The sequence below is a fragment of the Lampris incognitus genome, chromosome 3 (genome assembly GCF_029633865.1).
Source record: "Lampris incognitus isolate fLamInc1 chromosome 3, fLamInc1.hap2, whole genome shotgun sequence".
NCBI classification, from domain to species: Eukaryota; Metazoa; Chordata; class Actinopteri; order Lampriformes; family Lampridae; genus Lampris; species Lampris incognitus.
The window spans coordinates 95,202,676-95,216,605 of NC_079213.1; the positions used below are offsets into that span (position 1 = coordinate 95,202,676).

Genomic DNA, 13,930 nt, shown 5'->3' on the forward strand with positions numbered 1-13,930 from the left:
TGGCTCGGGTCCTGGGCTGTTCCGGTGGCGTCTGGACACTGCCTGGCATCCTTCTCATCGTATTCTTCATGTATTTTATAACTCCACTATACTTCTGTTATCCTCTTTCAGTGTTGTACTGTGTAAACACAACATCCACTGCACGTCTGTCCGTCTTGGGGGAGAGATCCCTCCTCTGTTGCGCTCCCTGAGGTGTCTTCCTATTTTTTTTCTCCATGTTTATTTTTTTAATTTTTTTTAGGGAGTTGTTCCTTATCCGATTCGAGGGTCTAAGGACAGGATGTTGTGTTGCAGTAAAGCCCCATTGAGGCAAATTTGTAATTTCTTATAATGGGCGATACAAATTAAATTGACTTGACACAAGAGGATACCTATACATTAACGAGACATTACAGGGGTAAGTGTACCGGCTGGGTCCCCCCCCCCCACACACACACACACACACACATCTCTCCCGGTGGACGGCTGCGTGTGTCCTGATGTGTATTTACGTTGAGCTCGCAGTGCGACTCAGAGGCGGATGTGTGTCGTCGCTGTTAAACCAATGGCGGTGGTGTATGCTAATACGGAGAGAGAGAGAGAGAGAGAGAGAGAGAGAGAGAGAGAGAGAGAGAGAGAGAGAGAGAGAGAGAGAGAGAGAGAGAGAGAGAGAGAGAGAGAGAGAGAGAGAGAGAGAGAGAGAGAGAGAGAGAGAGAGAGAGAGAGAGAGAGAGAGAGAGAGAGAGAGAGAGAGAGAGAGCGCGCGCGCGAGACGGGTCTGAGAGGAGCGCTCCCGATCCATCAGGTGAACATCTTTTCATCGCAGCCCTCATCCGATGACAAGCTCTCTTTAATAGCTGCGTGAGATATTGAAATATCGCTAAAAATAGACAGATAGTTAAATAAATCAAATCAACGCAGACACGTATTTGCTCGCAGGAACGGGCATCAAAGGAAGGGAGGGCAAACAGGGGAAAAGGCCGCTGGCGTTACCTACAGTATAAACAGGTGAGATCGGGCTTTTACCAACTCGTCTTGTTTGTTAACCGTTTCCACTTTGCCGTAGTTTGTGCGGTTGTGCGCCGTGGCAAGCCGAACATAGTCAGGGATGCTTGGTAACTTTGGGACAGACGGACTATTCTTAACCAGACTGTCTGAGGTGACGTCAGCAATTCGTTAATCGTCCGCAAATACTTCAAGCTGTGTATTTTTACATTTCTTTTTATTTATAGGGTTGAATTCTCGGTTTTAAAATCTGCCCCCCTCTTGGCACGCCGACCCAGACACATGTCCTGGTATCTCATCTGGCAGACTCTTAACTCTCCATCTTAATGAACATCTCAACTGCAACTTTTGATGTACTGTCCCTCACTGGGGCTATTTAAAACCAGACGACACTAAATCAGATTTTTTTTTGTTGTCCCGTTAATGATGATTAAGGATCTATCTCTTTTTGGATTATTGTAGTACTTCTGTGATATAAATAGAGCTAAATCTTAATGTGTTGCATATTTTACGTTCATAACGACATTTGTGAACCAACAAGACAGGAAGACAGATAAATGTAGATTAATAACCCGCTGGATGGATGGATAGATAGATAGATAGATAGATAGATAGATAGATAGATAGATAGATAGATAGATAGATAGATAGATAGATAGATAGATAGATAGATAGATAGATAGATAGATAGATAGATAGATAGATAGATAGATAGATGGATGGATGGATGGATAGATAGATAGATAGATAGATAGATAGATCTACAGAGATTCAGTAAACGGTTGTTTTTGCAGCGTTTTAACAAAAAAAAGATTTTCTACATGAACTTTAACTTTGCTCAACTTCTTGTCCATCCTCTCATATGCTCTGGACAACTTACGTAAAGTTAAAAAAAGAAAGGGTTCATGATCTTGAGTTGCTGTTTTGTGTTCCTGATCAGAGACCATGTGTGCACAGATAGTTGCTGTGCACGCTCCCGCTCATGTGTCCCAGTCTACGGACATGTCATCTTAAAGTGAGATATATGGTGGAGCCCTAAAAGCCCTGCCTCTCTGCAGATTATTATTATTATTTATATTATTATTATTATTATTATTATTATTATTATGTGTGTGTTGTTTGGCCCCGGTGGATGTGGAGGCACTGTATAAGGTAGTGAAAACCCTTTCCACTCTTTATAGAAAGGACACATGTGCGGCTCATACCAATACACTGTTGCTATTCTGGCTCTATCAAAAATATCAAGGCAATTCAATTATCCCCTGTTAAAATTAGACAAACATTTTCTCGCCATTGCTCTGCAAAGGCCCATTAAGCACACGAGCTGCCTGACCCTGGTGACACACACACACGCAAATAACACGCAAACAATCATTTTGGTAATGCTGCAAGAATAAGACGGGTCACTCAGTTTTAGGGAGATTAAGGAGATTCATCAGCCTGTATTGACGAATAAGGTGTGAGCTTCGGCAGGTTTAAGTTAATGTCTTCGTCTTCTCCAAAAACAACAACTTTAATTTGAACTGGCATGACAATCTCATTAACATCTCAGTAAAGCAGATCTGCCTAGCCTGCCTTTGCCTCGGGTGTGAAGGATTTATGTATTGATTCATGCAAATAGAATTTCGGTCCTCTATTTTTGGAGGCAGTTTTGAGCCTGGTTTCACATGTTACCGGGGAGAATTGACATGTCTATGGCGACTAATAGTGAAAACAAGGCTGTGCACAGCCCTGCTTCAGGTGCCGTTCACACGGCTCACAGTTGGCCTGCTCTGTGGCTACGTAGCCTCATCCGTTGCTTCAGCCCATGTTATCACCCGATTCCCTCTCACAGACTTGTTTAATTGGCTGAACTGTTTTCATCTAAACATGTTAGCAAAAGATAATGCTGGCATAAAGAGTGGCAGCAACAGCAAGCTGAAGTTCATTTTATTTTCATATACATATAAAAGTACCATGCACCAACCAATGCATTCAAATGCATATGCTCCATGGTGGCATGGGGTTATTTCCACCCAATGAATGAACTGAACTTACTGAATCTCTAATTCTTGATATAACTGAGATGCAATACTATCAGCATTTGAACTTCCCCCATCTGACTTTAATACATGATAACATCAGCATTAGTCTTGTGACGACTTTGGCCCAGACCTGTTTTTCCTCAGCCAAATAAATAGAGCAATGCAGTGGAAGGTCTGATCTTAACTTTTCGTAACAGGAATGAGCCTACATTTGAAATACTGTAAGACACATTTTCTTACGCCAAGCCTTGGCGCTCTCAAGGGTTTACGAAGAGGAAATAGGTGATACTACAGAAGGCCCAAAATACATTATTTCTAATATTAACCCTGTACTTATAATTCACCGCAACCGTCTAAATGTTTGACTTGATACAGTAGCGAGCATAGAAACTTGCAAATTGATCAGTCTTACCAAACGTTCAGGGGACTGACTGTTTCAATGATGTTGTCTACTGATGCAGAGGCCGTTTGTTATCTGTGTGTAACCACTGTTGTTCATCTGAGGTCCCCCAGTGATTCTTTTTACAAGATCCCATTCCCGGAGGACTAAGATGTAGTAGGAGGGAGAGAGGCTACTTTATGTAAGGGCCCAACTGTCTGTGTTGTGTTGTGTGTGGGCCTGTTTGTGTGTTTAATTTTTCCCCCCACTGTCTAGCTTCTGGTAAGTTGTCTGAGGAAACTACCATGTCTCTCCCAAAAGGAGTTGGAAACCCAAGGCCAATTACGGCATCCATAAATCTCAATTCACACGTACATGTTAATAAACCAGGCACGTGCTCTTCTCTGATTCGGCGCCATTTTCCGGCGCCGAAGTCACTAAAGCGTCCAGGAGCCCCTTGAACGGGTCACTCACCTCACACACCCCGTTTACACTTGGTTTTAACATGCGTTTTTGTTTTTTGTTTTGTTTTCTTTGGGGGGGGGTTGCGATCGGATCACAAGCGGACAGTACTAAATACAAGTGTAAACGACCACCAAAACGTTTTGTGAACCAGTTACGCAAACCACTTGCCGAGGTGGTCTGAGACGCATTTGACCACATATATTTTGTAGTGTAAACGCTAATGCGTCCCGATGCGTCCCCGACAAGGACGTAACAGGAAAATGCGTCATCAATGCCGGATGTGGCGGTCGTTTGTTTTTGTTTTTGGTAACAGCGAGCCAACTTTTGAAAAAAAAAAAGGAGAGAGAGGAGAGTGTAAGACGTGGCTGGAGTACAAGTAAAAGGAGATGCCTAACCTCCATTTGGGCAGAAAAATCAATCCTGTCAATCTCAACAGTTGGAATAGTCGTACATGTATATTTGCGCTTGAAACGTCTTCAAACATTAGCTATTGTTTTCACAGCGAGTCCACAAATCTGGCGCTTGACTGAGGCCCTTTTACCTTGTAGCGGAAGTGACGTAGACAGTAACGAAATCGTCTTCGGAGTAGCGAAATCTGATCACAGGTGGTCAAGCAGGACGCATTTGGAGACGCATAAGCGGTTTGCATAATGAATGAACGATGAATGAATGAATGAATGACACAGGTGTAAACGGCGATGTATCTCGCTGTCCACTTGTGATCCGATCGCCCAAAACGCATTTTAAACTCAAGTGTAAACAGGGTGACAGAGGGCGAACTTCGCGCGGCGCGTCGGGTCCTGCTGCTGGGCCGTTTTTGGCGCGGACAGATCTCGAGCAGCAGTTCTACGAGACGCCATTGTCTAGACACAAACATATGAAACCGTCGGGGCTTTGCTGTCTTGTCTGTGTCTCAAGGGGGTTAGAGGAAAAACCTCCAGACCACACCGAGATCGAGCCGACCCCCCTCACCGTGTGGTCGGAGGCACAGTTATGTATATTTGACCGGGTCGCCATGAGAGCGGCAGGGTTGTCTACGGTGGAGATGGTGGCGGTATTGTCAGGTCTGAGCGGGGAGGAACTTTCAGTAAAACACTCAGATAAGGATCTCTGGCCTGGCCTGGCCTCGCGTCAGCTCATATCTCCTAGTTCCCTCTGCTCTGACAACCCGATACAAGGTCCAATTGTTTTTATCTTCTCTGTCCAACAGACAAAATTTAATGTTTTTTTGGGGGGGGGGGGGTTGTATCGGTTGACTTCAGCGTGATAGCCACACTGTTGTATCTGTTTCCGGTCAGCGCTGGTTCTTGTGGTCATGTATTCGCCATCAAAATATCGCTAACTTCGTTTTCTCTGTTGCTTCTAATCAGTTACTGCTGTGTTTCACCAAGTCATTAAGGAGATGGTGCCAGTTAGGTGTGCTATAGATGAGTGAACAAAAGCTTACCTCTGTACTTCATTTCGGTGTGTCTTGTCTTTTCAGCATTACTCGGTCCATTGGACACCACAGTACTTTAAAAGGTAATGATGGGGGCAGTAAGATGGATTCCACCAAAAATGCCCCAGATGCCTGTGTGCCAAGAGTAGGGCGAGGGGTGCGCGGCGGGCACTGTTTGGGTCGTGGGAACACAGGCACCATATCCGCTCAGTCACCATCAGGAGGATTTGGGACTAAATATAGAAAAGGTCATACATGTCCGATATGAGGGGGAAAACCAGCAAATGCTCCCCTGAGCTTTGGATCAGCACTGTACAGTGCAGGGTAGAGGAGTAAGAGAGCCACTTGACATGGCAGTCATATCAGCGATGGAGACAACTGTTAGCACAGACTAAGTAAAGTTGCTTTTCCCTTAATGTAACATTGCATGAGTATGCATTGGTGTTAAGTCATTGTACAAGCCGCTAGCCTCGCCCTCATGAGCAGGGATGCGAAGAGCAGCTGTAGGTAATAAAGCTGTATCTAATGAACGCCTGATTTCAAACACTGTGTGGTATCTGTTTCCACGGTATCTTTTGTATAGACAGGATGCTGATCAGGAAAAACAATGGACCGAGTTTCAGAAACTGACATTCTCAGGGTGACCCACTGCTCACCCATGTCTTTGTACGCCCCTCTCACTCTTAACGTCTTTTTCTAACCTAGCTTAACATGGGAGAGGAGGGGGTGGATTAACTTTGGCAAACTGTTCCCATCTTTTGAAAACACACTATTTTCCAGCTGCTGCACGATTTTCGCCATGGCCTGCTCTACCTTTTAAAGGGCGCTATCATATATATTTTTAACCCTGTCTCGTGGGGCTGCATAGTGTAGCACAGCAATGTGCCGTGGCCTTGGGGTAACCCAGACTGTGGGGGTGTCAGGCTGCGTGGTCTGCTGGCCAGGCAAGGGCCACTCTAACTTTAGACCGCATCGCCTCATGGCGGTAAAAATAAACACCCTGCCATTACCGAGGGGGATGGGTGGGACTTAAGTGGTTTAAACCAAACAGATGAAATTTTCCCATCAGAGGAATATGAAGATTAATGGGTGTATTGCTGAGCATTGGCATTGTTTTGATAAATGCTAGTATGATTCTGCTATGAAGGGCCATACACAGGGATTTTAATCTTACTGCTGTAATAGTCACTTTAATTGACTCGTTTCCCATTTAATTTTTTTTATCTGATTTTTACTATGCCATGGACTAGAACAGCAGAGGTTTTAGTCATTTAAGATTTGCATTGCATTTTCCTCTGCAGTAGGAGTAATTTAGAAAATGTAATAGTACTTTGTTGTAATGTTTTTATGAACTATCTTTTCAGAGTGTGGGACTGCTGAGAGAATGGGCAGAAAGAAAATACAAATTTCTCGTATTCTGGACCAGAGGAATCGACAGGTGAGCCTATATGCAACATTATATTTATATCGGTCATAAAAAGAATCATGTCATTCGTCAGATATGATAAATATAGTGGAACATGCTTTGGCATAGGAACATATCAGCAACTTGCATAGTGACATATGTCTCATTCTGGTAAACATGGCACACATTCAGTGAAAGGGACATTGTAGGACACGACACTAGTGCACTAGACAGTGAACTATACATATCCCTTTACATATACGTGTTCAGCATTCTATCGCCATGTGCATTTTGGGCAGCATGGCGTGCAGGACTTTCAACATTACGTGAAAGTCCTGCAGTGCACAACAAAAAAAATTATAATAAAAGAAAAAAATTAAGATAATTATGCTTAGAGGGAAGAAATAGGTTGTAAGCATTGTGGAGCATGGATGTTGTTCCTGAGGTCAAAGTAGCAGAGTGTTCAAAGGCTTGTGTCGGCATTCTGTATAGTGCCAGTTTGTGCAAGCGACACAAGCTAATAATATAAAGGACTGACAAAGCAATACCAGTAGTGGGATTACAAACGGATTCATCTTTTTATAGCTCATTAGTATGCTATGGGTACTGCATTTGACATGTTTGGACATGTACCTCAAAAAGATATTTAATATTACACCCTATATGTAGCCTGCTTTCTAATTTATTGGTCTACCGCCAATTACTCCTGTAGGTTTCAAACTTTCATTAAACTATTCAAGCAAGTTCAAAAATAATATATATTAAAAATATGTGAATAAGATATATTAATGAGAATTTAAGATTTTGCCTCTAGGTAGTTGATACTTCCACACACACAAAAAAAGCTTGTACTACACCAACAACATCAATTATTGTTTTCCTCCTATCCCAGGTGACCTTCACCAAACGTAAGTTTGGCCTAATGAAGAAGGCTTATGAGCTGAGTGTGCTTTGTGACTGTGAGATCGCCCTGATCATCTTCAATAGCACCAACCGTCTGTTCCAATATGCCAGCACAGACATGGACAAAGTCCTGCTTAAATACACGGAGTACAGCGAGCCACATGAAAGTCGCACCAACATGGATATACTAGAGGTACTGTCAGAGGATCGATGAAAGGAAAGATGAATAGCTCCAAGTGTGATGCAAACCGTTGGTAATTTTCTATTTCTACTCTCTCTGCACCAGACACTGCGTAGGAAAGGTCTCGGTCTGGATGGCTCAGAGTTAGACAGCGAGGAAAGCATGCAGGTGGCAACAGACAAGTTTCCTATCAGGGAGAGCATGGACTTCTCTGTGGCCCGTCAGCGCTACTATGTCAGTATGCACACACTTCCACGTACATGTGTACAGACATACTCTTACACTGCCCTAAATTGAGGCAAGCTATTCACTAATTTGTTTAGAAAACAAAAACAAACGAAAGTAGTAATCCCAAATTGTTGTAGCACAGTAATGTTGCTGAAATGGAAGCAAGTGGGAAAGTGTAACTGCTAAAAAGATAATTTTGTAAATTTGGAGAGTTGAATCGTTTTCTACTGTTTTACAAATATTTTCACTCTGTCGTCAGGCACCATCTCTACTCACCCCAGAGGCTCAGTTACTGGTGTCTCCAGTCTGTGAGAATGGCTTTCCCACCACCGCTGGACCCAGCCTGACACCCCACAGACTGCCGGCCTTCAAACCGCTGGGCTCCAGATCAGGATCTGGTAGCCCCGCCTCCCCGCAAAAACACAATGCCTTCATGACTCCTCACTCAGGTGAGTTTACAGATAAAATGGCCTTTTTAACTTACTGTCCTGTGAAACACAATCAGGATTCCCTCACCCACCAGTGGCACTGTGAACCGCATGAACAGGAGTTTGTTTTGTGTGCGTTGGCATAGAGACATACAGTCATCTTAATGAGAGGTGCAGTGCATACTAAAACACACTGTGCAAGGACAACAGAACCTCACACATGATATGGACTTCACATGTGATCAAGTAATGGACAGCAGGCCGTACAAATTTATCTGTGTCCAAATGTATGACTGTTGAGGGAGAATGATTTATACCAAAGAGGATTGGGCTTTGGGAACTAGTATTGGAGTTGTGATACTGCACCCAAATACCCTATCCTGCAATGTATTATATTCTGCTGTGTGGCCTGTGAGAGAAGGGGCCAGAGTCTCAAAGTTTCATTCCTGAAAATTATAATCAACCATGTGACAAAAATGTGAGATTCTTATAAATTGCTTAATGTCATGGAATTAAAACGCTCCAAATAATATTTTAGAGGTAACTTTTTTATTCAGTTTGTTGACTGTAATAACATTTTGAGATATGTTATCATCTCTATGTTATGTGAGGTGAACATCAAACTCACTGTACAACTGAACGTGCAGCTAGATCCTTTTGAAAAGGAATCTGTCAGATAGTTGGATGGATGGCATACATACTCTGTTTGTGTGTGTGTGTGTGTGTGTGAGTGCACATAGGCACACGCGTGCCCCGACACATTTGAGTGTATGCATGCGTGTGTTCTTTCTGTGAAACTGACCCACCCCTTGTAAAATTACATCTGCGAGCAGTTTTGTGGTTTCTGAATGGCGTGCACTGCACCTGCAAGTCATGTTTTGTTGTTCAGTGTGTTTGTATCTGTAACGAGTAGATGTGTTCGTCACGCTGCAAAAAGGTTGAGTAATTCAGATCAGTTCATCATAGGGACTTTTCCTGTGTCAGTATGCTGGAATGTTTTACAAATATTAACACAGCCTCATGAATCCCGAGTGCCAGATGTCCAATAGAGATCAGATACTAATCGGATGGTAAATCTAAAAGAAGAAGTTCTGTTTTTATCACAGATGGAGATAGCTAGAGAAACAGAGAGACAGAGCGAGAGAGAGAAAACATGAAAGAGAATGAACGTGAGTGAAACAAATGTTCTACCCACATCTCATTTTTCACTTCCTGCTTCTGTCTTTCACTGCATAGGCATTGGCTACTCTGTCTTCTCCCATGGAAACCTCAGTCGGTCTCTGGAAATGAAGACCCCACCTCCACTGAACCTGGGCTGTGACAACATGCGGGGAGACGCTGTTAACCCGGGCCTGGGCGGCACACGCGCCAACCTCAGCTCTGCTGTAAGGAGTCGTTACTATCCAACAAAGTTGATGCATCAGCATGGTTTCATGTTCATTCTGTCCTCAGGCACCTTCTCTACTCACCCAGGAGGCTCATAGAGACTTTTCCTTGTTGATGGTTATCTTATCCACATAAGATAACCACATGGTTGTTGTGCTTCTAACCCTTAAAGTTGATAGTCAACACTGCATTTATTTGCACTGTATGGCTACTTGCATCTACATCAGCTAGGGGAAACTTCTTTATTTCTGTTGATTCTCATTAACAGTTTTGTATACATCTCTATGTCTCTCTCTCTCTCTCAATTCAAAGTTGCTTTAAATGAATGAAATACAAAATATAAATATTGCTAGAGCATACATTCAGTAATATATACAATATACTGTGGCAGGATGAGGAAAAAACACAGGAGATGAAGGCGAGTTTGCTGTTTATTCCTCAGCTCCAAAACCAAACTAAAGCAGGAACAACCCTGCACCAGCAAGCCCGGCCTCATCCTGCCACAATACATACATATACAATCATACATATAATAACTCAGTAATCTCCCTTGCCATCGCGCTCTGTCTCTCTTCCTCTGACTCATATTCACAATGAGTGGACTGCAGTTGACATGCTGAAGTTTGACGGTTTCTGTCTGTCTCCCTCATCTCCAGAGAGGCCTCTTGTACCAAGGTTTGCACCCTGGCAGTTCAATGGTCTCTATGGGAAAAGCAGGGCTGCTCAGCCACAGTTTTGGAAGCTACAGCCTGCCATCCTCTGGTGCACCGGGTACGTGTGTCTCTCACCCTGCAGTACTGTGGTGTTTCAGTATCTGTGATCTCAAAAGTACATCTTTGAGACAATGCCCTCTTACACTCGTTCATTTGTGGAGAGTTATCGCATGCATAAATGTAAGGCAGTGCCTTCTTTTAGCATTCCTTCATTTTTAACCTCGCTCTTTCTTTCTGTCTACACAGAGTACGGCCACTCAAGCTTTTCCCACTCGGTCAGTCTACAGCGAGGAGCAGTGAACCCCTGGCAGTCAATGCAGCCACTTCAGGAGCCCCATGGGCCTCATATGAGCCCGGTGTAAGGACACTGACACAGCATATGTAGAGTGTGGTTCAAATGTGTGGGGAGAATATGGACTTCTAAGCCTTGGGTTCCCTCTGTTGCCCTCTGTTGGTTTTATCTGGGATGCTTATCACTTTAGGTACATTAATGTGTAAACATTTGAAGTACAATACACCGTTGTCCTTCTAATAAGTACTATAAGTGAATATAAATCGTAACTAAGATTAAATCCACAGGTCAATGTCTTGACATCTTGATATCCGTTTCTCTGTCTTCTTGCTGTTTCTAGGTTGTCCAGTGGAGGGTGCTCCTACCCCTCCCAGAATCCCACTCCAACCTCTCCGCCTCTGCCCTCCCTTAACGTCAGCATCAAGTCAGAACAAGCCTCTCCTGAGCACATGTCCTCTTCCACCTCCCCTCCTTTGCACCACATCAGGCAGCATTCACCAATGAGTGCCCCGGATTCTGTTCGCCATACCCCTCCGGAACGCTACCCGACCAATGAGAGAAAGGAGTTTTCCAAAGCCGGCTACCCACCGCTGGCCCAACACCTGGGAGAGCAGGAGAAAGGAGGGCAGCCTCACAGGCAATTAGAGATCAGTGATGGGTGGCAGAGATAGCTGGCTTGTACAGTAGTTTACATCGCTCCCGCCATCTGACCCCCTATCTTTCACCGAGCTCTGCCTATCAAATCAACACACACACACACACACACACACACACACACACACACACATACACACACACACACACACACATCATCCCATCGAGGAAAGCCTCTCTCTGTCTCCTCATGTAGAGCTGGTCTCTCTTGGGGTAATGAGCAACTGTCCCTGCATCTCTGATTGATCCCGTGACTAGATGCATACAGACATACTGTAGCTCTTTTGTTTGTTTAAGTTTAGGTTTCTGTGCCAAACAGATGCGGATCAAAATACTATTTGAATTTCTTTTCTTTTTTTTCTTCCATTTCTGTGATTGATTGAACTTACCTACTGCAGCACAATGGGACCAGTTGAATTGCCCCAAAAGTGCAAAACCCACTTGCCTGAAGGTTCAGCAGAATAATTTTACGATAATTGACAATTATTATGTTATCTGTGACAAGTGACCCAGGTGTTTTGTGGAAATTGGTGTTTTGTTGTAGTACCACATCAGAATAAAGTTTGTCCTGGAGAACGTTCATAATGTTGCTCAGCCTTTGAGCGCAGTGTCTCCGTGCACAGTAATACTTCACTTCCACCTCCCCTGTTACTGTGTACATATATATAACTTTTAATGCTTTAGCCTAAAATCAATGAGGTGGTTGGCCCACATGAGACCAGTTAGGTATTATCTGTCAGTGTGGCCTTGGCCTTTCCTTCGGGACTGGTGAGACGTGCCTGTACAGTCATGTTAAGACTTATGAACATTTTTAACAAAAAAATCTGGCGTTGATAAATCTGTCTCAGGGATTTTGGATGATTTTGTTTTTTTTTGTTAGGTTTTGACAGGCTTCGTTTGAATCTTTCTTTTTAAGAATACACATGCTCATAAACTAAGCTTCGGTAGTACCCCCCCGCACACCCCAATTGACTGATTGTCATTTCATATTTTTACTTTACTACGGCCAAACAAAAAATCTTCAGTGTCTATTTCACCTAAAGACCAAAATGTGTAGCATTCATCCCTGCACAGCCATTGTAACTAAATAATGCAGCAAACGTTGACATACTGTGTATTTTTACTGTGGCCAAATTGATTAAGAAACGTATCCTACTGCAAGTTTGGCAAATAAAATCATTTTCTGAAGGTGTTTTTTTTCTGTGTGCATCATTTTATAATTGACCTTTAATGTGATTATTATCTTATGCTATTTCTAAATTGTTTATGGAGGGAAATAATTGTCTTCCCTGATTATAATTGTGTAGTGTGGTTAATTGCCCAACTGAATAAATCACAGTACATGACGTTTATTTTGATTTTTTTGGGGGGGGGTTGTTTTCATCACTTCTATCCCTTCATGAACTCACACACTGCACTGCATTTCTGTACTTTTGATTTGCAAGTCCATTTATGTGTTCAGTATATAAACCAAATTCAGTCTCATATGGATTTACGTCCTTTTGATTCAGCAAAACTTGTCCACACATGGTCACGTAATGCCGTAATTTGCAATACAACAGGAGAAGGAGTGTGCATGGAAATTTCTGTCTTTATTGATGGGTTTTAGACAGGTTCACTACAAACACATTTAGACAAAAAATTGCAGAAAACACTATGCAGACCCAGCCGGCGAGTGGAGGTCTTCAAATGCAAGTGCTGCTGTGGGCTTAAGCTCTGTTTGGATTCTTTTAGTTTCTTTTTTTTTGTGATGATAAATGCTGGCATTTGAAACCATGTTAAAGATATTTTGATTTTTCCATACTTATTACACATTTGTTTAGTGCCTCAATACGCCAGAACGAAAACAATTTGATCCGACATACTGTAAGGGCACATCCATCAAAAGACCTTTAAAGTCTATGAAATGACGTCTCCTTTCAACTAAAGATGTTAATTTGTGCATTCATTTTAAAATTGAGGCGTTTTGCAGTTTACTGTGTGTTCTGGGGGGGGGGGGCGATTCAGCGGCCACCTTTTTGATGTCCCTTCAATCTGAAGACATAAAATGATGTCTGCCACTATGTATCAGTTTTTCATGCCTATTTATTTATTCTTATTCACGTTTCATCCTTTGATCACATGTACTCCCTCATTATCATGTCTGGCCCTGCCAGACCCCTCACCAGGCAGCCACCGAAGAGGAGACAAAAAGAATGGGCCCACTTGAAAGACAGGAGACCTTTCAAAGAAAATACAGTCGGTACAAAAGGGCTTATTTCCACAGCTGGATGACTCATGTTAACTATGCCGGCACATTCTCTTATTCAACCCCTATGGAGCATGGGCCTTCCTTTCGATTTCAACTAAGAGAGCGACATGGAAATAATGGCTGACACGACCAACACTCCCACACTGTGGAGTCCGGCTCAGCTGAGCTCTGGTCTGTCTCTGTCGCCTGTCCTCTAAAT

General features: G+C 43.1%; 1 protein-coding gene across 1 annotated transcript; it reads left to right on the forward strand.

Moving 5' to 3' along the window:
- The first annotated feature begins 294 nt into the window (after nt 1-294).
- Nucleotides 295-12,700, forward strand: mef2b (myocyte enhancer factor 2b). Its single transcript, XM_056276999.1, has 9 exons — nt 295-397; nt 6,655-6,728; nt 7,588-7,791; nt 7,885-8,013; nt 8,267-8,456; nt 9,672-9,820; nt 10,478-10,592; nt 10,781-10,892; nt 11,167-12,700. Exons 2-9 carry the CDS (start codon nt 6,675-6,677, stop codon nt 11,495-11,497), a joined length of 1,284 nt encoding a protein of 427 aa, XP_056132974.1. The 5' UTR covers nt 295-397; nt 6,655-6,674; the 3' UTR covers nt 11,498-12,700.
- The last annotated feature ends 1,230 nt before the right edge of the window (nt 12,701-13,930 follow it).